General features: G+C 40.7%; 2 protein-coding genes across 10 annotated transcripts in view; one reads left to right on the top strand and one right to left on the bottom strand.

Annotated features, from left to right (window-relative positions):
• Window positions 1-26,026, top strand: part of MFSD8 (major facilitator superfamily domain containing 8) — a 114,090-nt gene that overhangs the window by 3,672 nt on the left and 84,392 nt on the right. The window lies entirely within an intron of this gene.
• Window positions 1-26,026, bottom strand: part of JADE1 (jade family PHD finger 1) — a 153,893-nt gene that overhangs the window by 126,398 nt on the left and 1,469 nt on the right. For 3 of the 9 annotated variants that reach the window (XM_083457221.1, XM_083457223.1, XM_083457232.1), the window contains exon 2: window positions 24,133-24,164. Coding sequence is in view for 2 of the 9 variants with exons in the window: in XM_083457228.1 (XP_083313354.1) it covers window positions 4,232-4,326; window positions 24,133-24,164 (127 nt within the window). In the remaining 7 variants the exon portion in view is untranslated. Of the gene's footprint in view, window positions 1-4,231; window positions 4,327-11,917; window positions 11,986-22,519; window positions 22,618-24,132; window positions 24,166-26,026 lie in introns of those variants that run through there. The other 6 variants (XM_083457228.1, XM_083457233.1, XM_083457217.1 and 3 more) reach the window with 5 other exon arrangements.

Genomic DNA, 26,026 nt, shown 5'->3' with positions numbered 1-26,026 from the left:
CTGCCCTGTTGGCTCACCTTGGTGGTTTCTATTCTAGGGCCCCTAAAAGTATCCAGAAAAATTCTGGCAAGTTATACCTTGTGTCTTCAGCTGCTTCTGCAGTGTAAATGGGGCTTTTTAGTTTTTTGTTCACAAAGCAATGCAGAACTGAGATTTGTGAACTTTATTTTATACAAGAAAGATGATCTGATGAGAATAAAATCGTTTTAGAAAACATCACTTATTTCACCTTCTTCCGTAAAAGATTGTGTAGATTAATTGTAACTTCAACATCTTTATTCATGAATTGACTCATTTCTGAGTACCTGCAGCTGTAAATAATAATAATAAAAACCTGCAAAATTGTACCAATATCCTACTGTGTGTATTGGCAAAACAAAGCCCTTGGAGAAATCAATGAGCAACTTGCATAGCAAATCAGTAATCTTTTCCATAAAGGATATAAAGAACTACAGTTAGAATTGTATGTTGTTAGGAGTCTGTCATAGCTTATGGCCAAGGTGACTCAGGCAGGGGTAAATTGGACTACTAATCAACTGGATGCATTGCTTGAAGGAGACATATAAAAGGGGGAGTTTTGTAGGCAGTATGAAGAGAAAGAGAGGTTTGGGACTGGTCTCTGCAGCTGGTGATGAGTCTCAGATCTGGCCTCTCTAGAATGATTCAGGAGTGCTGTCCACTTGGCCATCAATAACACCATATTCAAGTCATTAAGAGTAGTGAATGCCAAGCAACTTTGGAACTTAGCATGCCAAGTGACTCAGTGACCAATCACCATCTGCATCTAAGTTAAGTGTCATCCATTTGTTTATTTAATTTCTTTAACTAATTTAACAGGGACCCAACAAAGGCATGGTATGCCAGAAGCTGAAGGGTGTGTGTGTCAGGAGCAGGATCTTAAGGGTGATAAGCTTATAGGAGCCTAGTTTTAGGTCTACTCTAGCAATATAGCCTTGCAGTAAACAGTAACCAAAAACCTAGGCTGTGTACACATTGCCAGCTTAAAACACAGCTAGGTCATTCTGCAGATCAAAGCTGTATTTCCTAAGAAACAACAGGATAGATAGAGAATATACATGGACTGTGGCTAATGCGTTTACAACACCTCCCAAACCAGCAGTGGATAGATGGATTTATACATACATACAATTTGTATGTCGCTTAATCAAAGTTATATCTAAGCAATGTATGGAATACCCAACACAATAAGACTAAAACTTCAAATATCATACAGCAGGCTAAATCAATCTGAAGTTAATGGTTCAATGGAGACTTTCCTCCCAATGCAAGAAGCAGCTCTGGGTTTCTCCCCCCAGTATCACAGCACAGGGTGGGGAGGACTACCGGTAAATTCCCCCTCCCCTCATAGTCCTGATCCCACGACATTCAGGCAATTAATGTCACATCTAGTTTGGCCATCTAGCATATGCTTAAAATATATTATGGAACTTCTTAATTTTGACTGGATCATTCACATTTGTTTTTATATGCTGTTGCCCCACCCTGAGCAAAAAACTTATGTATATAGGACAATGGTGGGGAGCAAGCAGTTTTTGGTCTATTTTTGGCCTAATGGGACAGATCTTTATCTCCCCAACCCCAGAAGACCGACTTTGACAGGTGGGCAGGACCTCCACCTATCAATCATCTGATGCAATCTTGATGTCAGGTTATTGACAGGTAGGTCCCACTCACCTGTCAAAGTTGGCCTATGGAATCAGGGGAGATACAGCACAAAGCAGGATGGAATTCCTTGTTCATCAGCTAATACATGGGGAGTTCAATCCTGCTTTCTGCAAGAGCATCCCCCCCCCCCCACATCACATAAAAGGTCAAGTGTGGAGCAAGCAGTTGTGGTCTCAGTAAATGGCTTCACAGACTAAATGGGAAGACTTAGCAGGCCACATCTGACCTACAGGTCAGAGGTTCCCAACACCTGATCTAGGAGCACAACCATATGTTGCATTGACCTCTTTTATTTGAAATAGGGAGTAAGCAGAAGAACTTTAGGAACTCCTTTTTATCTCGAGGCATATCCTATTCATTTCCTGTCATTTCTGGCCCAGCTTATCTTCTAGCTAGTTTCAATGGGCCCATTCTGCATGCCTCTCCTCCCCTTAGGTATTCAAATTCAGAGAAATCAAATAAAGAAACAGCTAATTATTCTGAACCATGGAGGCAGGCACTCATAACTCAATGGGAATGGCACTTTCATTAAACACTATGTTCTGTGTGTCTTCAGGAAATGGTTTTAATAAACCGATCTAAAGGGATTAATATTGTTTACTCATAAGCACAGCTTGTGGCTGATCTTATGATATATCCTCCAGTCTTTCCCCAGCTCTTGAAGTGATTTCAGCCATGTCAGCTTCCTATAACTTACAAAGGAATCAACACTGGCTGTTCCTTCCCAAGTATACATATGGCTACAAGTGCCCACAGGGGAAAACTACACAGAGCATATAAAATGGACTTTAATATCACAGCACACCTTTTGGGATGCATGTCTAATTTGTTTTAAACATGCAGAAAAGCTGACAAGCTACTTTTTTTGTTTGGAGAACTACTGTAAGCAGTGCAGTCGGATGCAAGGAAAGGAACTCAAACTGATGCAGCCTATCTGTATCACCCCCCTTTCCCCCTCCAACTTTATTTATTTTATTCTCTTAAAAGGGCATTGCTGCTTTTTATTTTCCACTTTCCCTATTCATTTCTTAAACACTGTAAATGAACTGTATAGATGGGAAATCAGTTCCAGCGCAAGGGCCACATGACATTGGTGGGTGAGGTGAGAGACAAAAAAAATTTTTAAAAATGGATGTAAGATGGATTTAACATTTGTACAGTAGGCTTCATTCCAGCTTACAAAAGCCAGGGTTTCTACACATACACCTCTCCATCCAGGCAAGCAAGAGGTATTACCACAGGTCAAGGGCACATGCAGGACCATATCCACAATGTTGTAGGGCCTTCAAAAGTGTGCCACCCTGAAGAAATGCATGTTCAGCTTTCATTTATAGAAAATTCATAGAAAATTAATTCATAGAAACTGCTTTTTATATATACAATAACCGTATAACGCTTGGGATGATGCCTAGAAGTTCAACCCACCCCTTATAAACCAAACATTATCTTGTCCATTGATTTCAATGGGTGTATCCTAAATATTACTTAATTGGCTGCGACCTAATGTTATTAAAGAGTCCCTCTGCCCCCATTCCTTAGGACCGTGGCATCTCTTATTTGAACTGGCAAAGGTATGTTAAGCAGAGTGCAAGGCTGTTTAGGAACTAGCATACACAAGCACAGGACAGGATAAGTGTTCTTCTATGAGCTACTGAGCTGTCTGTTTGGAGAGTAACATTTGCATTAAATGGCATGCATATAAAGCAACACTGCTGTGGATTCTAACTGCTGGATTCTAAGATTCAAGTGATCTTAAGTAACATTAAAATTGGCTCAGTGGAGATTTTGAGCTGTTTTGTTTCCTATCATTTAGATAGTGAAAAGCAGCAGTGGAGTACGGTAGATTATGTGCCTGGAAATTCTTGCAGTGTATAGAATTTCCTTTCCTGCCACCTTTTGGCCACTTTCAGAACAACATCTCTTGCTATATATAAGATTCCTAATCATAGATAATACCTGCTACTGTAGAGTCATCCTATTTTAGAAGCTATAAAATACTCCGAAACATATCTTAAGTTTTGGATCCTCAAAAAAGCAGGCCAGACCGGCAAACAAATGAAAACAAGACAAACTTAACATAAGGAGATGTGAACAGAAAATCAGAAGCAAAATACAGTGGTACCTCGGGTTAAGTACTTAATTCGCTCCGGAGGTCCGTTCTTAACCTGAAACTGTTCTTAACCTGAAGCACCACTTTAGATAATGGGGCCTCCAGCTGCCGCCGCACCGCTGGAGCACGATTTCTGTTCTCATCCTGAAGCAAAGTTCTTTACCCGAGATACTATTTCTGGGTTAGCGGAGTCTGTAACCTGAAGCGTATGTAACCTGAAGCGTATGTAACCCGTGGTACCACTGTATAGCTACTAAATTACAAAAAAGAGATGTGAATGAAATTTTAGCATAGTTCAGTTCTGGTCACTCAACTACATAGCTACAAGCAATAGGATTTTTTGGTACTTTTTTTCATTCAGTAGGAAACACTGAACTTAATAACTTAATGCAAATCCATTGTGATCACATTTACCCAGACCTGAGCCTGCCTCACCTTTTTGGTCAAGATGTGGTGACCTTCTAGATGAGGTTCTGTCTGCAGCTGTCTTCCAAAGCTGGATGATGTTCATGGTAATGGGCGTACCAAACCTGCATGCCACAAATTGAGAGCCACCATGAACCAGCTATTTTCCAGCTATGTCCCTCTAGTGACTATACATACTATAACTTTGTGAGTAGGCCCTGAGAGTACTCCGTTAAAAACACCTGATTTTGGGATAACATTATCCTGCTCTGCTGGGCCTTGGGGCTCACATAGCAAGTAGAAGCAGTAAAACTGTGTTCCTTTCAGGCAAGCTGAGTCAAGCAAAGTCAGGTCTCTTTAGGCAGATGTCAGGAAAGACAGTATCATAGATAGCACCCACTGGGCGCTGCTGGCTGACGTCCCACCCCCTCACTTTAGTTTTTGAGAAACGACTCAGCAGAGGGTTGAGGCAATCAAAGTATTTGTGCAGGCTGGCAAAGTCTGCACTGCAGTTTCCTACACCTCCTTGGGAATGTTAGCTGTGTTTTCTTAAAAGTCCCTTAGCTAATTATTCAGTTGCTAGTTTCCATGATGCAGAGGGGATGGGGGCTCACTTTCTGTTTCTGGGGAAGATGGAGACACACATCCTCGGACAAAGAGAGAGCACAGGAAGATGTGCTGTGCCCCACCCACCCCATGTGGGACAGCCTGTTTTCCTCCAGATCCAAACTGTCACTGTATCCTTTAAGAGGGACAATGCATAACATCCTCCCTCTCCAAGTTCTAATAATTTCTCCTCCTCCTTCTCTGAAACCCTTCCCTCTGCTCTACTAAGATAAGGTTATCAATTAAGGAATGCAATTCCCTTTTCTCCAATCCCAGGTAATAAAACTATTCTTCTATAAGAAAAATTCCAAGGAATTGTCAAGGCTTGTTGTAACTAGGAAACACTCTTGTATGTCATTTTGAAACCTGGTCTTTTCAGTCTGTTAACATTTCATTTTCAAATATTAGCTCATAGGCAACCCCTTTAGTGTCAAGAATATCCCTGATGCAGGTAATTTTCAAAATTAAATAGCCATATTTCATGGAGCGTGAGGTACTATGGATTATTTTGATGACTATATCAGACCCTTTACCTTACTTTTTCAAAATTCTGCTTGTGGTTTTGAAAGCACAAATCCTTTTATTATGATGGGATTAGGACACATAACTTTCAAAATGTAACTTTGAAAACACAGGCAACGTTTTGAAATTAAGGGAGGCTGTGATGCTAGACTGCAGTACTTCTTTAGTGTACACATAGCCATGAATTGTTTTGTGAAGGGTTACATAATTTTACATACTGATTATGGTCTGAAGGCACATAACTCAGTGATCTAACTAAAGCTAAATTAGTCTAGTACTTAGTTGGGAGATCCCAATGTATACCACCTTGAGTTTTATGGAAGAAAGGAGACATATAAATGTAAACAAATAAAATGCAGAGACTAGTTGCCCATAGAAATTAATGGAGAGATCCAGTATTTTACCACAGCTGTGACTGAGCAGCAGGTGTTCTATCTACAAAAAACAAAAACATCCTCCACCCCAAAAGGTAGTAGCAAAGACAGCAGTTGCTACTAGGGACTGTACATAAGTAATATGAACAGGCCTCTATTCACAGGCTTACAAAAGCATGACACAAACAGCAAGGAGATATGGAAGGAGGAGGAACTCTTTGCACATGCAGGTGAGACTAAGAGGAAGTGAAAAGAACTATAGAGTGTTAACTTAGTAATTAATATGATTGTAGCTTCCAGGATGCTTATTGCAAAAACATTTTTAAAAATGGAACTCTATTAAGACTTGTATTTTAACAGCATAGCATCATAATGTCTGGAATGTAATTATCATAAACATAATTGTAGAACTTGTTCATAGTTGAGCAGGAAATATGACTGAAATTCAAATGTTTGTTAATGTTAATGTTTGTTAATGTTTGGAGTAACAGGGGCTTTAATTATCCTGAAGTCCATCAATAGGCATTGCATTTCTGTGAAGTCACTGGGTTGAAGCCAGACTCAGTTGGTCACTCTTAAGTCCTATTGAAATCAATGGTATTTGATAGAAGCATAACATAATTTTTATTTCTATGTAGTTTAATAAAGTTGACAGAAGAGCGGACAGCAGTACACTTAAGTTAAGCTACAAGAAGACCTGGTAAGCAAGATAGCATAATAATCATCATAGTATAAGATGAAAGTTTGAAGTGCAGCTGCTGTCAACAGCAGGAGTGGGGAACCTTTGCCCCCACCAGATGTTGAGGAACTATGACTCCTATCATACCTGGCCATTGGTCATTTTTGCTAGAGCTGATTGGCGTTTTAGTTCAGCAAGATCTGGAGGGCGAAAGGTTCTCCACTCCTGTTTCAGGTCTGCCTGGAAATGCCAAGGATTTAAACCAGGACATTATCCATGGAGAACATGAGCTCCGCCACTGTGCTAAGTCTCTTCTACAGTATAAAATCTCTACACTACTGGTCTTCACTGGTAGGTTCTGATCCACTATTGGGTCCCAACCTGATCTAAGGTGGGTCTCTACAGTAGCATTGTTACCATACAAATATATGGTAAAAAAGAAGAAGAAATGGATCCCCAATGCAGGTTTAGGTCAAAATTGGGTTCCAGGTCAGAAAAGGTTGAAGACCACTGCCTTATACTATGATTTAGACATGGATAGAACAGATACATAAGCAACATACATAACTCCACTGTTATCTCTACTTTGTCACTAAGAAACCAGAATAGTTAACTGGATCAAAAGCTGAAGAATGTTCACAGAGAAAAAGAACAGAAAAAAGTCCTTGCAGCTTAACATATAGGAGCTCATTAGGAATTTTACACAGAGCAATCTCAGTAAAATGAAGAGGTTGAAAATAGCACTGGAATGCGTAAAACATGGAACAGGAAGGGGCGGGGGAAGAGGCCTTCACAATAGACAAGTCACTTGAGTAGTCTAAAAATGAAAGAGAGAAGATGACCAGATTATAATTTTGCACTACGAAGTATGTCTCTATCTGAAATGAAAGCCAGTGTGAATTTCAACAATACTCTCCTCCAGGAAGGACTTAGTTATCTTTTTTATTTGTTTGTATGTTTTTATTTGTTTGTATATAAGCAAGCTCTAAGGTCTGAAGAAAGTCTGAAATTCTGGTTAAAACTTTTTCCGGCATTATTGTATAATACAGTATAGCATAGTATAGTAACAGTATGTTTCTTTCTGGAGCAAAGCTGTGGTATATCCAAGTCATGTATCCATTTGATTTACATTATTATAATAAAATATAGAATATTTGTGTCAATCTTTGGAATTTGGGGTCCTTTCCAAAAATCTAGGAAAGGGATTATTATAATATTGCACACTATTGACTGTGGCAAACTTAAAGTACACCCTTGTAGTAAAATCTCTAAAGGTCCCTATTTCATTCTTAATCACAAAAAGCAAAGGTGAAATTACAGTGATAGTAATTACAGAAATAGTGAACTGCAGATGAAAAAGAGTTTTCTCATTTTTTACTATGCCAGGGAAGCACTCAGAGGTTTATTAAGATATTAAGTAACGTGTTTGCCAAAATAAATATTGAAACTGATCCCAAACTATGTAAACAAACAAGAAATCTAAAACTGCAAATTAAAACCATCACATGTCAGTTAATGAATAACTATTTGGGTTATTCAAGGAGACAAATCTCCCTTAAAAGCTTAAAAATTTTTTATTTTATTTTATTTTATTTAAAAAGCTTAAATATTATCTTACTGAAGAAAATATATCTACCAATATCAAATTGGGCTTGGACTTCAAAATGCACATTTCAGTTACCCAAATCTGTTCTATCAGAAAATGCTAAAAATTGAAACTACCATTTCCATCACTTTTTATAGTTTCCTGACATTGGGTGGGGTGGGGTGGGGGTTGCTGGTCTTTTTCTTCTTTTTTTGTTTATGACCAGACTTGTGTGTTTCTGGGCATTTCATGTATTGCCAGAAATATTTCAAGTTTTTTCTAAGAAGAAAAATGAGGACTCAGCTGAAGCACAAATAGCACTTCTCACTTGGCAGGAAAATGTAGTTCTTCTCATCATGTGGTGTTGTCTAATATGAAATAAGTAGGGAATAAAATGAATATCCCTTTTCTCTGCATGGCACTGCATACTTATATTCACTGGAGCAAATACAAAATGACTAACGTGCTTTTTTAATATAAAAAATATATATTTGGCTGTGATTTCATCAAAACACACAATGATGGCATGTAGATGCTGGCAAGGTTACAATGCACAAAAAAGACTGTTAATGACAATTCTCAAAGGAAGCCACCCAAAAATATCCCTCATCACAATTACTTTAGAATTATTCCTCTCATTGCCACTGTCATCATTAAAACATAGTGGGCGTGTTTTTAATGATGCTGCAGCGCCTGTAGTCTGATGAAATTGGAGGAAACTGTGTGCAGCATTCAACGTTGTCATATAAAAGAAGCTTTGTTTGTCATGTGGAAGGGACATGTCAGTGGCAGAACTCAGGCTTTTGCATGCAGAAAGTCACAGGTTCAATACCTGAAGTTTCCAGGAAGGGCTGGGGAAAACTCCTGATACCCTGCAGAGCTGCTAGTCAATGTAGACCAGGCTTCCTCAACCTCGGCCCTCCAGATGTTTCGAGACTACAATTCCCATCATCTCTGACCACTGGTCCTGCTAGCTAGGTATCATGGGAGGTGTAGGCCAAAAACATCTGGAGGGCCTAGGTTGAGGAAGCCTGATATAGACTATTCTAAGCTAGACTGGACAACAGTCTGACTCAAATAAGACAGCATCCTGTGTCACCCTTTCCCTTTCCTTCATCTTCAGCACTCAGAGCACATGTCTTTTAGAGACAGCTTGGATTTGGTGGAAGCACAATATCCATCATTTTCAATATATTATTTGGATGTTTTCAAGGTGTTCACCCACCCCACAGGAGGAAGGGTGTGCGGTGGGGGCAGTCTACCCCGGGTGTCACCACTGAGGGGGGAGACAAAATGCCGGGTGGTACTCATCGTGGTGCCTGCAGCGTGCCTGGGAGAGATGCGGTGTCTTGGGCGCATGCAGGTTCCACCCTGCCCAAACGGTCCGCCCACTGCCTCCCCTCCCCCCCAACTGTAAGGCAGCTGAGTGGGAGGCAGGCAGACTCCTTGGAGGCCCTGCAGAGCGTCCTACCCTGGCTGGCCCCGCCCCACGGGTGGCTAGCCCCACCCCTGGGTGCACACACTGCCCCCGGCGCCTGATCAGCTTGCTCTGCTGCTGCCCACCTTACAATTTTTTTTGTCTTCCAGTTTTTTGTACTTCTGCCAACCTTGAGGTTCTCCCAAACTTGCTGATATTGCCTTCTTGTGCACAGGTGCTGCCACCTTGACTGTATAAGGAATGGTACTCAGATAATTTAGTTGGTTCTTAGTATATGACCTTCATTCTCAATTTCACTTGGTGGAAATATTCCTGCCTCACTTTTAACCATGGTTTAAATCAGGGACAAGGAATTTCAGGCCCAGGGGCCAAATGCAGCCTTCCAAGTCTCCTAAGGCCACAGCCCTAACCAGCCAAGATGAATTAAGGGTATGAGGTAAAGTCAAGTCAAAAGCAACAGACAAGGTATATACATAAAAGGAACAAAGGAATGATGGTGATGAACTGTCTCTGAAAATGTAAATACAACCAGCAGCCAGTGCCTTTTTTTAATCAGAGCTCACCAGAGCTCTGTTCCGGCAGAGTAGGCGCAGTGAAAATAATGGGCCTAAGATAATCATGACAATTATTTTTAATGAGACAACTCTGAGTAGGAATAACATTGGCTACAACCCTCCATTTCTAGGTAGCTTTGCTTGGGGAATGTAAACAGTTTGCCTTCCATGTTTATTTTCTTCTTCCAATGCTGCTATCCAGGGCCTGCCTTGTCTCCTCCATCAGCGTACAGCTGATGAAAACCCCAAATCAACAATATCAGAAAATTTGAATATTCAATGAAATCAGCAAAACAAGGATTGCAAATAGAGCAATATTGGACCTCTGAGTAGTAGAAGCATGCATATGTACTCAGTACTTGGTTTGGGCCCCTTTTGTATGAATTACTGCCTCAATGCAGCTTGGCATGGATGCTATCAGCCTGTGGCACTGCTGAGGTGTTATGGAAGACCAGGATGCTTCAATAGCAGCCTTCAGCTCTTCTGCATTGCTCGGTCTCATGCCTCTCATCTTTCTCTTGGCAATGCCCCATAGATTCTCTATGGGGTTCAGGTCAGGCGAGTTTGCTGGCCAATCAAGCACAGTAATCCCAAGGGAACTGAACCAGGTTTTGGTACTTTTGGCAGTATGGGCAGGTGCCAAGTCCTGCTGGAAAATGAAGTCAGCATCACCATAAAGTTCGTCTGCAGAAGGAAGCATGAAGTGCTCCAAAATCTCCTGGTAGACGGCTGCGTTGACCCTGGACTTAATGAAGCACAGTGGACCAACACCAGCTGATGACATGGCTCCCCAAATCAACACAGACTATGGAAACTTCACACTAGACTTCAAGCATCTGGCATTGTGTGCCTCCCCATTCTTCCTCCAGACTCTGGGTCCTTAGTTTCTAAATGAGATGCAAAAGTTGCTCTCATCAGAAAAGGGGACTTGGGACCACTGAGCAACAGACCAGTTCTTTTTTTCTTTAGCCCAGGTAAGACGCTTCTGATGTTGCTTCTTGTTCAGGAGCGGCTTGACAAGAGGAATACGACATTTGAAGCCCATCTCCAGGATCCATCTGTGTGTGGTGGCTCTTGATGCACTAACTCCAGCCTCAGTCCATTCCTTGTGAAAGACCCCAACACGTTTGAATGGTCTTTTCCTGACAATCCTCTCCAGGCTGCAGTCATCCCTGCTGCTTGTGCACCTTTTTCTTCCACACTTTCCCCTTCCGCATTTTCTTCTGCAATTACCTTTTCAGGCTTTCCCTCCTTATGGAGGGTATCAATGATGGCTTTCTGCACAACTGTCAGGTCAGCAGCCTTCCCCATGATTGTGCTTCCTACTAAACCAGATTGAGAGACCATTTAAAGGCTCAGGAACCCACTGTAGGTGTTATGGATTGAATAGCTACTGCACCTTTTCACAAAATTTTAATATTCTGAGATTGTTAATTTGGGGTTTTCATCAGTTGTACACCATAATCATCACAATTATAACAAATAAAGGCTTGACATATCTCGCTTTGCATGTCATGAGTCTATCTCATATATTAGTTTCACCTTTTAAGCTGAATTACTGAAATAAATGAACTTTTCCACAATATGCTAATTTTTCGAGTTTCACCTGTATATAGGCCTTTTCTTTATCACCAAAAATCTCCAAATGGCTCACAAAATCAATAGAGACACCATCCAACAATAAATACAAGATACAAAGCAGAAGTAGAGAAAATAGCACAAATACATTCTTAATGGGGGAAACACATGACATATCAATTTGCCCTTAGCTGAACTTCATGGAACAGCTAAAGGGTAAAGAAAACAGATGAACAGAAAGCTACCAAGCTATTATCCAACTGAAAAGTAAACCAATAAATATGTAAAGGATGCACTTCCCTGTGTTATATCAATTGGAACTTTGCTTTCCAAAGAGATAGTGCACCCTCCAACGTGTAATATATTTTACCATTCCTTACTATTCCTGACGAACTCAGATCACTGAAGTCTTTGAGTCAGATCACTCTGAAGTGTTTGAGTCCAGAGCCTTCACAAACATGTGTTACAAACATTGGTGCATCTAAAGAAACATAGTAAAATTAGTATGTACTGTACCAACATTATTCTTCTAACACAGGAGACAGAAATTACAAGTAAATGGTCTCTGTGGCCACAGTTGTGATTCTTCAGGGGTTTGACTTTGCCCCCAGAGGTACACTGCATTGTCTTTTGAGACAGACGGATGCCAACATTATTGTCACTCCCTCTGTTTACAGATGGAAGGGTCATAGCTTAGTGGAAGAGCACATGCTTTGGCATGCAGAAGGATTCAGGTTCAACACCTGGCATCTCTGAGTACAGTGGGGAAAGGCTACTGTCTGAAACCCTGAAGAACCACTGTCCCCAAAACGCTGAGTATTGGGCTAGCAATGCCTCTTGTGCTGTGGTCCTGTGTGAGCGTCTGGAGGCGGTTGGAGGATAGATGGCGGGTAACAGATTGAGGTTGAATCCTGACAAGACAGAAGTACTGTTCTGGGGGGACAGGAGGCGGGCGGGTATGAGGACTCCCTGGTCCTGAATGGGGTAACTGTGCCCCTGAAGGACCAGGTGCGCAGCCTGGGAGTCATTCTGGACTCACAGCTGTCCATGGAGGCACAGGTCAATTCTGTGTCCAGGGCAGCTGTTTATTAGCTCCATCTGGTACACAGGATGCGACCCTACCTGCCCACAGACTGTCTCACCAGAGTGGTGCATGCTCTGGTTATCTCTCGCTTGGACTACAGTGGTGCCCCGCAAGACGAATGCCTCGCAAGACGGAAAACCCGCTAGACGAAAGGGTTTTCCGTTTTGGAGGTGCTTCGCAGGACGAATTTGCTATGGGCTTGCTTCGCAAGACGAAAATGTCTTGTGATTCCTGGGGGGTTTTTTTTGCTCCCTACCCCCTTTTTCTAAGGCACTAAGCTGCTAATAGCCTTTTAGCAGCTAATCCGCTAATCCCTTAAGCCTTTAATAGCTGCTAATAGCCGCTAAACCGCTAATAGCGCTAATCCGCTAATGGGCTTGCTTCGCAAGACAAAAAAACCGCTAGACGAAGAGACTCACGGAACGGATTCTTTTCGTCTTGCGAGGCACCACTGTACTGCAATGCGCTCTATGTGTGGCTACCTTTGAAGGTGACCCGGAAACTACAACTAATCCAGAATGCGGCAGCTAGACTGGTGACTGGGAGCGGCTACTGAGACCATATAACAGTGGTCTTGAAAGACCTACACTGGCTCCCAGTACGTTTCCGAGCACAATTCAAAGTGTTGGTGCTGACCTTTAAAGCCCTAAACAGCCTCGGTCCAGTATACCTGAAGGAGCGTCTCCACCTCCATCGTTCTGCCCAGACACTGAGGTTCAGCGCCGAGGGCCTTCTGGCGGTTCTCTCGCTGCGAGAAACCAAGTTACGGGGAACCAGGCAGAGGGCCTTCTCGGTAGTGGCTCCCGCCCTGTGGAACGCCCTGCCACCAGATGTCAAAGAGAAAAATAACTACCAAACTTTTAGAAGACATCTAAAGGCAGCCTTCTTTAAGGAAGCTTTTAATGTTTAATAGGTTATTGTATTTTAGTGTTTTGTTGGAAGCCGCCCAGAGTGGGTGGGGTATAAATAAATTATGATGATGATGATGATGATGAGTGCCCAGAATTATCCCTATTTTAAGTAACTGGATAAATCTGCCAGATTGCAGTGTTACCAATGCCTGATGATCCTAATTCAAAAGACCCTTAAAGTATGTGTATGTGAAACTTGAAAACTGGGGCGGGGGGGTGAAAACAACATGCCTCAGCTTCCCTTAACCTTAAAAAACAGTCATGGGCGAGTCATATACACTATAGGGCAGGAGTTGAAGAGACTGATGGGGAAATAAAAGCATGTTTCCCATCATCCTGGTCCCTAAAGTTGGTAAGGAATTGAACTCATTAGTCATATTTTCAGGCATACCTGTCTACTGATGAAGAACAAATCTGTGTTGCATTTCACCCAATCCCGTTGGGAAGCTCCTATTTCCACATTAACTGGATCCTCCCCTATCACATGGAATGACACAACTAAAGATTTGCTATAAAGGTAATGCTTATTGGTATTAAGAATCTTGGTCAGACCTCAGACTATTCATATTTTATATTTATAATGAGAAATGAACGTTTTATCTAAAGATTTCCCAGATCACAATCTTTTCACATTTTGGAACAGGGTATCATGCTTTTTATTCAGGGTAATTTCCTCCCTTGCCCTGATTTTATAGGCATGTAACCTGCTTATCAACTTGCTTAAAGACTGCCCATAATCTTGACAGCATTTGATGGCATATGTTCTGCTCAAAGATACTTATAGATCTCACTGGCGTGGCCTTAATTTAATCTACATCACTGTTTGTATACAACAGTGTTTTTGGCTTTCATTCATACCTTGAAGAAGGTAAATACATGCATAGAAAACTAAAAAGTAATTTTATGAAGAGTGGTAAATATATCAAGTTCTGTTTGATATAAAGCTTGAGTAGTTTGTGGCATTGGCAGAACTCTGAAACATATTTACAACCCTGCTTGTTTTTTATTCATTCCCACCCCCACTGCTTTTTGTTGGCTGCAAGACATGGTCCTGAATGCAAAATGTAAGCACTCTCACACATACATGCACACATGTTTATTTAATAGAAAAACCCAGCTAAAATTTTGCCAAACATTTCAGTCAATCTCTGTCAAAGCCAGATTGGCTGTGTGTCAGTTAAAATTAGTTGTGAGTGTACCCAAGAGCATCTTCCCGTCCTGCTTCAAGGGTGGGGGTGGTTTCAGGGAGTTCATATCACAAGGTTAAAGAGTTTAAAACAGAGATGGGGAATCTGTGGCCCTCTTGATGTTGCAAGACTCCAACTCCCATCAGCCCAAACCAACATGACCAATGGGACACAGGAATGATGGGGCTGTAGTCCAACATAATTAAGAGCACTAGTCCTCAACTTTTTCCAACCTGGAACTGAATTTTTGCCTAAATATGCACTTGGTGATCCATTTCTTTTTGTTACACACCACCACCCAAATCTCTGAGCGGTGTGACATCCCAGGGGGTTCCAGGAGCACTTATCAAGGGCCATGTTTCCTTTTGGAAATAAGGCACAGTGGGGATTGTGGTGTCTTTGTGCTATATGGTTAATTTACACATATATACAAGCTGAGTCTTTGATGGAGGCGTTCACAGCATTACACTCCAACAGGGTCTTGCTTCTTCCATAGCTACAGCCTTCGATTCCAGCAGCAATCAATCATGGCTCCCTGGCATTGCTCTGCAGCTTCCCTTGCTCTCTAGGTCACATCACTCCTAACCTCCTACTCCCGCCCACATTGCTTCTCACTTTATCTATTGAGGAGTTTCTGGTGAGTTCCTTTGACACATTGTTGTCCTAACACATGGGCAGGCAAAGTAAGGCCCGGGGGCCAGATCCAGCCCAACTGCCTTCTAAATCTGGACCACAGACGGTCTGGGAATCAGTTTGTTTTTACACGAGTAGAACGTGTCTTTTTATTTAAAATGCATCTCTAGGTTATTTGTGGGGCCTGCCTGGTGTTTTTACATGAGTAGAATGTGTGCTTTTATTTAAAATGCATCTCTAGGTTATTTGTGGGGCACAGAAATTTGCTCTTTTTTCCCCTTCAAAATATATTCCGGCCCCCAACAAGGTCTGAGGGACAGTGGACCGGCCCCCTGCTGAAAAAGTTTGCTAACCACTGTCTTAACAGGTCATAGCTTCGCACAAGAAGCTAGTCCTGGCTTAATTAGCTTTTGACACATCCCAAGAAGCACCAGCTTGGCTGAATCAGCTTTTGACACATGCTGATTACAGAAAATTAGAAGTGTCTAATACAACTCTTAAATACACACAGGTCTAGCACAGTTTTAACACTCTAAGTCTTGATTAAATTCTAACATTTACGGAACCCAGTAATTTGGAGGAGTCTAGCACCCATGAACATTACTTTTTAAACAATATATTTATTTTTTAGTAGTACTGGCATCGCGATCCACTACTCAGTAGTAGGTTCTGACCCACCAGCTGGAGATCAATATTCTAGTGGGTCTGAAGTCCATCATCCCTTGTGTAACTAACACACACACACACACACACATATGCATGGAGTATGCTGAGATCTTAATCCTGTTAACTCCCCCACCCCTTCAGCTGCTATTTACAGAGTCCACTAAACAGTTAACTAAAAGAAGTATCCATACTAGTGAGGATCTGGAAGTTATCACCTTGCCCACTCTAGTTTAATGAGACGAGGAGACTTCCTAGGCAAGCTGGAAGTTTCTTCCTTTGGCAACAGATAGGTGTTGGCACACACATGAAATAAATCCTCACCTAATATCCACCAGGTCACATCACCAAATGAAATATCATTATAGCCTTAAATCTTGACAATGTGTAGTATAATCTTAATTTAAAATGGATTTTAAAAATAAAGCAAAACACGTTTTAGATCCTCCCGGCTTTCACTTTCAGGTGAACATATATAGTGGAATTGGGGTAACCCAGGAAACCTAGTTTAAATCTTGTGGTGCCATGATTCACAAGGCAGTTATATTGCATATATTCTTAATCTACTGAATAGAGTTTTTTGTTTATCTGCAGCATGGGGAAGAGCCAAACACCCACCCACTAGGCATAAAGAAATTAGGATGGTAGAAATATCTGCTGCAGTTCCAGCCAGGACTGACTTTAACAAGCGACCAAAAATGCAACTGAGAAACTGCATAATAGCTACCAGTAAATAAGCATGTTCTGTCCAAACAAAAATGATGGATATTCAGGCCAAGTTATGAGTCAGCTACCACATGCTTTTTTTCTCGATTTGTACTTTTCCTAATAAGTAGACAGACTGCATGCATATCTTCATGACAAAAAGTTTGCAAAACAGTCTCAGAACTTTCTAACCTTAAGGGGGGAAAAATCTGGATCAATCTGTCATAATATAAACACTGAATCTAAGTACCGTACAGGAATTCTACACTGTATAAGCCTTAAGGTACCCCTAAGCATACAAATACCAGCCTCTGTTAGGATGATGCAATAGTTTACATTCCAGTCTTTGAAAGATTACTAACTGTTGGGTCTGTCTGAGTTCAATGGGCCTGGTGCTTAGGCCTTTCTTCTACATTACCCTGATTCATAATCATAGGTGTTTGGGTGCCCATAAGACTTTCCTGCACATCTGGGCTTCTTCACCCATATCAACAGAAAAAGCAAACCTTTAGTTGCATTCTTCTGGCCACTGATTTCAGCACTCTTCAATGGAATGAATAGAAAAATTCTCACTGGTACATAAACTCTGTCCATGCATTGGAGCTGCTTTGCCTAGAAGCAGTGTTTGGATTGGAGAAACCATGGCTTCGTACACACCATACATTTAAAGTACATTTCCCCCAGCCCACGCCCCCCAAGAATTCTGGGAACTGTAGTTTGTTAAGGGCTCCATGAGGGGGTAATCTATAGTTCCTGGGATTCGGGGGGGGGGTGCTTTAAATGCATGGTGTGTATTTATTATAAATAATAAAATAAATAATAGAAACGGAAACAGAAATCAAACATGGCTCTCGCTCTGCCTTTCCAGCCTGCCGCTTCTCTTCCAGCTTCTAGCTCATGTAACTGATCTCTCTACTTTGGCCTTTTGTCTTAAAACTAACCATGAACTGGGGGAGTGCCTCACCCATTTGTCGTCTAACACAGAGCCCCTATCATTTGTTTCCCTTAGTGGCCCATTACACAGACAATCACCTCAACAGGAAGTGAGCCGGGCTTATATTTTAACAATTGCTAGATGCAAGGACTAGAAATGTTTCTGCATACTGCCTACCTTTCCCCACCCCAAACTCATAACAATATTTTAACCAGGGGTCCCCAAAAGGCAAAAATAGGGATAAAATAGAGGCAATGATTTTCTAAGAATGGGTACTAGGAGGAAAGGACTATGAAGTAGATCAAGCTGCCATGCATGACTGGTGGTGGGCAGTGTTCAGCTTGACAGATCACAACTTGTGCAGACCTGTCCAGGTAGATAAACAGTAGAAGTGAGTATGCAAACTCTGCTATAGAAAGCAATTTTTTTGCTATATATTTTCTCAGGTTTTAGTAACCACTGAAGCTGTAAACAGGAGGGAAACATGCAAGCCTACATTTAGACTTGATTTTCTGAAATGTGAGTGGATTATGTTGGAGGTAAACAAGCCTGTAGTTGCGATCTGTTTGATCTGTAAGTCAAAATTAATCATCAAACAGGACCTGTAATTCATTAAAATGGCATGCAGAAAATATAAGTACAACTGCACGTGCATATGCAGCACAAATTGGATGCTTGTGTTTCTAGATTCCCATTTGCATCTTCATTCATATCATTGGGTTTGGGGGTTTGGGAGAGGGATACTGTCAAATGCAAATATCCTCCCTAAACTACAAGCAAAAAATCTCAAGGATTTTTCCTTTACCAGAAAAAGGCAGCAAGACATTGGGGGGGGGGGCACTACTCCTCTAGTCCTATAGATGTGTCAACCTATGATAGTGTATAAAGCATTCTATTTTGGTATGTGACCCAGCTCCATGAAGTTGTTTTCTGTGATTGTTAGTCTGGCTTTGCATTACATTTGAACCAGTGCTTATTATTTGGTTCTCTCCAAACAAACCATGAGCAGAACATGCACCAGCACATTAAACCACAGTTTATTTTTAACTATGGCTTAATATGTCATCCAAGTCTGGTAAATGTTTGGCACTTTTCTCCAAGCAACTAATGATAAGGAATAAGTAGTACAAAAGAGGAAAGGGAAACCTTTAATAGTTGTGCGGGAGTAGAAATTTGAGCACATGCAGTTTCTTAAATAAGCCCTAGACAAAAACCTAAAGTAGCATTATTCAAATGTAATTTCAATATAGCCGTATGTATTGAGCACCTACATTCCTCTTTATTGTTTTTAGTATCATCAGTGTACTTAGTGCTTTAACATAATTACAAAAGAAAAAGAAAAAGCAAGTCTCTGTCCCACAGAGCCTGCAATCTGAATTTACATTTGAACAACTTTCCAATACATTCATGAATGTACAAAAAGGCATCCCACGGTGAGGAGCTGGTTAATTCTTGTGGGGGGGGGGATGTGTTTGGCTTACACAACCACTGGGTGGAGCTTGACAAAACAGCAGATTTTTGCCAGACAGCAACTGTTAAACAGAAATGCCTAAGCCAAAGTGCCTTGCCTCACACATGCCGAAACATATTTGCAATGGAAATGTTTGTGCTTTAAAGGACAAGGGAACAAAAGGACAAGAGAAGGAGGATATTTCAGTCTTCTGTCCTCTAATCAGACGTTTACGCAGGATTGGTGTATGTTCTCTAACGTTTGCATCAAAATATTATGAACTAGCATAAAGTAGGGACAGGAGAAAGAGGTTATAGTTTGACAAATGATTTGCATTTAGAGAATGGTGACTAGGACCGTTTTTCCACAACTTTAACTGTTATGATTTTGTTCAAAGTCATGTTTTGTTCATATATGTTAGCAAACTTGACAGTTAGCACACTGCAAGGTTAACAACCTCTTCTTGTCTGTTTATAGGACTTTTGGCCCACATAGCCCTCTAGTGAGGGGTACATTAGTACTGTATACAGACACAGTAAAAATGTTAATTTTAAGCATCAAACTAAACAAGACATATTTGTACAACTTATTCTAAATGAAAAGCTTATTCTAGAGTTTAAAAACTGCTCAAACTGAAAAGCTTCTTAGAGTTAGACTTTGGAGGGTGGGAGTACTATAGCTGTGTTTCAGTCTTGTTCTGCAAACTTGAGACATGAGTGGTGCCGATGAGGTGGCATTTTAACATATCTGTGCAATTCTGATACTCCACAGAAGAGAGGGATGCATCAAAGAAATGAACGACCCAATGGAGATGATGGTGTTGCTTCAGTGGGAGTGGTATGACTGCAGCAGGAAGCTCTGTCCATATGCTCCCTAAATTACTCAAGACAACCCTAATTCAAAAGTATAGCTATGGCACATTGGTCCCTCTCACATGTCTCAAAGTAGAAAAACCATGTGACTGACTGAGCTGCCAGAAAGTCAGTCCTATTAGGAAAGCTTTTCCCCCATCTGTTGTTTTGATACCAGTCCAGAACAACTACTATAGCAGACATGGGAGGAGTCAGAACTGCTTCAGAAACAGCCTTATGTGCTAGTATTAGCCTACCAGAACCATACACTGGTTTTCAGCAAGGTCAGGGCTGTTTCCCTGAAGACTAGAGGAGTTACAGTGTGCTTTCTGCAGAGCTATTTTTGTTGTTGATTGGTTTAGTATTTGTTTTATGACCTTGCCAGAGATACAACAAGCAAGCAAGCAACTATGAGTCTCTTTCACTAACCAATATCTATTTTTTACTTAATCATTCTGCATTGATTGATTGATTGATTGATTGATTAGGTGGAGAAATAGTGGCTGGCTTGTTTATTTATTGAAAAAAAACAGGCTTCCTCAACCTCGGCCCTCAAGATATTTCGAGACTACAATTCTCATCATCCCTGACTACTGGTCCTGTTAGCTGGGGATCATGGGAATTATAGGCCAAAAACATCTGGAGGGCCGAGGTTGAGGAAGCCTGAAACAAACTCTGTATTAACCACTTCCCTACATTCATTCATTAGAAGCCGCAGCAGCTGCTGGGCTGGGCAAGTCAGGTCAGGTAGATCTGGACCATTTGCTATTCCAGGATATTTCCATGAAAGGTGTGTGGATGTGGTTCCTACAAGCCCCTCTCCTAGCAGGGGATATATCCTGAATGCATAAAAATGGAGGAAAATGTTATCAATATTATTTCTACCTTGCTCTTTTGTGAGTTTGTCAGTGAATTTCTAAAAGCAAAAGTTTGGGCTGTATGCCTGTCTGGATATGATTCCACACCCTTCCCCAAACCTGGAAAATATTCTCCTGATTCTCAAACAGAGGTTGATTATTGTAAGTCTGGTGTGATTATTGCAAATAGGTTCTGATGTGCTCTGATGAGTCCCGCAAAAAGACAGCTAAGCAAATGTTGGCAGAATTCCCCCAAGAAGTTCAACAACTTTTCTGGCCTCTTAAAAAACTTTGGCTGATCTCCTAAAAAAAGCTGTGCATGTCACCAACCATTACAAGCAGGTATGTGTGTTTCAGACAGAATCGGTAAATGTAAAGCGACCCCTGACCGTTAAGTCCAGTCGCGGATGATTCTGGGGTTGTGGCGCTCATCTTGCTTTACTGGCCGAGGGAGCAGACATACAGCTTCCGGGTCATGTGGCCAGCATGACTAAGCCGCTTCTGGCGAACCAGAGCTGCACACAAGACAGTAAAAGAGCAGTTCAGTGGGTTCGGTGGAAAAAAATATAAATATGTGTACCATCTTCATGGAGTATCTCAAGGAGCTGATCTACTTGAAATTTATACAAATTTGGAAATTGCCATAGTGTGCTATGGATTTTTTTAATAAAATACTGCCTGGTAATTAAAGATCAAAGTCAGTGCATGTATGCTAACTCCCTGCCTTGTTTCATCCTCCTGCCTACTCTCTGGAACAACAAGGAGAATGTGTAATAAGATAAGTGCACACCCACCTACTGCCTTTCCTGAGCAGGAGGTGTGGCAGCAGTAGATCCTTTGGTTCTGTGCAGTCAGATAAGGAGGGTGTGTCTACCAGAAGCATGAAATCATGCCTTATGCCACTCCAGTTTTGATAACCTGTTCTGTTAAGCCCCTATTTTCACTAAGAGGGTGAAAAGAGCTGTTATTATAGAAGACAAGGTGGCAAGGAGTCTGGTCTTGAAAAAGACAAAACATCATCTTTAAGATTTAGAAGTAGGCTTTGTTGAAATTACTGGATCTAGCTTCAAAATAAATGTGTTTGTGGGAAGGGGAGGGGTTAGTTTAAAGTTTGAGAATGAACTGGGTATGTTTCTAAAGTGAACATGTTGATTCATTCACATGGGGAAGCATTCTTCATGTGGGCCTCTTCCTAATTTACGAATGGAATTAAGAGAAGGCAACTATACAGGCAAGGTAAGGCAATTAAGGTTTTCCACACCCATACAATTAGCATATTTTCCATTAGTTGACAAACGAGTTCCTAAACGAAGTACAGGACAGTCTGACCAAGTTGTTGTTATGTTCAGTCAGCTCTATGCGAAGAAATTTCTTAACGTGTGTATATGTATATGTATGTGTGTGTGTGTTCGTATAGCAGCAGCCAGATCGTTTCTGGTTTTCTGTATGTTGGGATCAAAACCTCTAGACTTCCAAAATAAATGAGAAGTACAATAGTCAAGTAAATTTGAGACAAGCTGAATAGCACACTTTGAAGTGTGCTGGAGGCTGCTGGAATCATGTCCACACCTTTCAAACATTACAAACCACATGTGGTGTTGATGCTAAGACAAATGTTTCTAACAGCCTCCATATATTTCCTCATGACTTTTCAGGCTCATTACAGCTCATTTTTTAAAACTGGCTGCACCACAAGTCTTCTCTTACCATATCTGGATAACAAAGGAATGTGGGCCTTCTTTTCATCTCCCCAACTCCAGCCTGGCGCAGGAAAAAGTAATCACAGCAGGCTGCCTTTCAGAGCCCTGCAGCATGAAGCCACACAACACAGGTGACACATACACCACACATTCCATAAAGCCAATGCTGCCATAGGTGTCTACTTTGTATTGTTTTAAAATTCATCTGCTATTATTTTCTGTGTTGTTTTTAACTGGGGTTTCCTTCTTTTTGGCTGGTTCTATTTTATTTTGTACATTGCCTAGAGGCATGTCTGTGTGGAAGGTGATTAATAAATAAAGACTGTGTAGTTGTGTTGGTACAAATATGCCCCAATAATCTGATTCTGGTACAGGTGCTTTTGAATATCTGTATTTTTAAAAATCAGATCAACATAATAACATACAATGTTATTATTTGTCATCATTATTTGTGTCAATTTATTAAACAGTTGTCTCAAAATTATATATAATAAAAACAGCAAAAATGGTTTAAAAACACACATGCACGCAAACCGATAAATTTTAAACAAAACTAAAACCATTCAAAAGACACTCATACCAAAGACCCATTTATCTATCTTACAAAAGCCTGTTGGGACAAAAATATCTTACAAGTGTTTCCTAAAAATGCACATAGTGGGTCCCTGTCCTATCTCAATAGGAATGCTGTTACACAGAACAGAGGCAGCCAAGCTAAAACCCCTACTCCTCTACTGGGTATATAGGGATAAGGCAGCCTCTCAAGTAACCTTGTTATGAGCTGTAGAATGCACACTTCTTCAGATATCTTCAGTTATCTGAAGAAGTGTGCTTGCACACAAAAGCTTATACCCAGAACAAACTCAGTTGGTCTCTAAGGTGCTACTGGACAATTTTTTAATTTTTTTATTTATTTCTACTGCATCAGACCAACAAGGCTACCACCTGAATCATGAGCTGTAGAGTACAAGTAGCAGACTGGCAGTCTGTAAGCAAATCCTGCATGCAGGGCATTGTATGCTGGTGGTAGTTTGCCCCCACAACCAACCTAACTTATATTCTGTTCCAGTTAAAGCCTCCCAGCCAACCCCAAGAGTAGCCCCACACAGAGCACATTACAGTGATTCAACCATTAAGTTACCAGTGCATGGAAAACTGCAGTCATTAACCCGATCCAATAACAACCATAGTCGATTTACCGACCAAAGTTGGTAACTGGTATTCCTAGCCATCAAAGACATCTGTGCCTCCAGTGATAGTGGGATCCAGGAGCACCCTCAAACTATGTACTTGCTCCTTCAACGATAGTGTGACCCCACCCATCTAATTTATTCCGGGAATGCTTACAGCTCCATTACCACAATATTGCAGCTTACAAGCATTATTTCAGATTGCAGACTCTTGGCCTCATCTCAGAATCCCTCGCCCCGAAGGTTTTTGGCCTCTTCTCCACGTTCATAGTTATAAATAATCCCAATCCCATTGGATTTCAATACCAGTATTTTTTTACAAATCTATCTGGAAAAGACGTAAAAATTTCAAGGCAAGCCTTTCATGCAAATACATAGGTGAAGGACAGGCTGCCCTTCTTAAGGAATTTGAAAGTATTCAAATTCTTACCTTGCCTTGTAGATATATGTAAAGAGCACCAGCTGAAAAACAATAATTGGTGGGTGTTAAAATCATTACAACTCAAACTGAGGTGGCAAATAAATGGGGAAATGGACATGGTCCACATAAAAGTGATTGGGTGAAGTGTGGAATATGTAGTAATACACAACACCATTTACACATTTAGTTCAGAGTAGAGAAGGTAAGGAATGGGATGCTCACAAAAGGGATTTTACTTTAAATCAGATTTGTTAATTTTTGGAAAGACTGCTATCAACGGAGTATAGCTACTGTATATATTTTACATTTTGAGGTAAACTGAAAATAATTGTATTATTTATGACAGCATTATTGTTATCATTATTTTTCTTAACTGTAACTGAGGATTTTGTTATAAAAAGGAGTTGCCCTCTATCAGATATTGTAAATGCATTAAAAGCAATGGGTTAGAGATGTAATGATAAAATTGCAGAACTATCCAGTCCTTAAATGACATATGTTAAAATGGACAGCACCAATCCCAAATCCATTTGCACCAGTATAGTACTGATGCTGTCGTAGAGAAGAGAACCTGTTGCAGCCAAGCAACAGGATTGTACTGGCACAGGGCTAGGGGCAGTGCTATATCAATGTAATCAGTTATATATCAGCAGAATCCCATGTCAAGAATCACAAAAAATTGATAGACTGAGAAATGGTTTTGGCATGAAAGGAATTAAGATGTGGCCAGTCTGTCCTCAAAGCCAGGTTTGGATCCATTCCTTGCACCAGCATCATGAGAATAAAGTGGAGCTACACTTGTTTGGTAAGGGAACCTATCTGATACTTTGAGATGAATGAAATGGGACTATACCACTCTCCCATGTCTTTATATTAGCAACAGAAATTACCTTTTTGGGACAGATGTAGGAAAATTTATCACTAGGTGGCCTTCCTGCCTGCACCATACTATCATCTAGCACTTTTCTTTAAAAAAGTTTAGGGGTACTCTCATTTTCCTATTCATATTGAATTACTACCCCTCAATGAGGCCAAACTTAGATTCACAAAATATTTAGGGGTATGCGTATCCCTGCATCCCCACAGAAAAAAAAGCACTGCTATCATCTACTTGTATATAATTTTATTCTCCCCTTAGGGATAACATAAGGATTCTTAATTCACCTACATTTGTATATATCAACCTAAATAGATGTTTCTTCATTACTGTACAATTACAGTACCATTTATACTTATGATGAATCTGTGTATTGGTAATTGATACCTGGCCAATTACTATTCTCACGTGTGTGTTCTGCTTATGGCAACTATATATTCTCTACTAAGAGCAGGAAAAAACCTCATTCAAAACGTTAAGGAATTTACAGCACCTCTCTGAAATTTCCATGCATTTATATTTATCTATATAATCATTTTTGTCCAAATAAATTGCAAATGGCATTAAACTAGGAATGGATTATACATATTCAGAACCCCATTCCAAACGGTAAGGAAATCCAAATAAGCTACACCCATCCCTTCTTCTCTGTACTCTGAATATGGTATTCACTGATAAAATACATTGTCCAATGAAACTCCTGTTCTGTTCTGGGTGGATTAAAAAAGGAATTCCTTCTATTGTAGTTTCAGTTTTAAAAACCCATTATATTTGCTTAAGCACAGTCTGCTTTAAAATAGCATGGATTAATATGCTCAACAGGAAGTTGGAAAGACAAGGTCAGATGTGGAAGTCTGTTATTGTTTAGCTTAAATCCCAAAACATTTACTTGGAAGTAATTTTCATTGGTTTCAGTAGAACCTACTTTTGAGTAAACCTATTTTGGACTGCGGCTTGACTCCTTGTAGTAAGCACATTTCAACCATTATGGCTCTGTGTGGAGCACTGCCATATGAAAGTGTTTTT

Source organism: Podarcis tiliguerta, assembly GCF_965153285.1.
Source record: "Podarcis tiliguerta genome assembly, chromosome: 9".
NCBI classification, from domain to species: domain Eukaryota; kingdom Metazoa; phylum Chordata; class Lepidosauria; order Squamata; family Lacertidae; genus Podarcis; species Podarcis tiliguerta.
The sequence above is the reverse complement of the archived record's forward strand: the minus strand, read 5'-3'. Positions and strand labels throughout refer to the sequence as shown.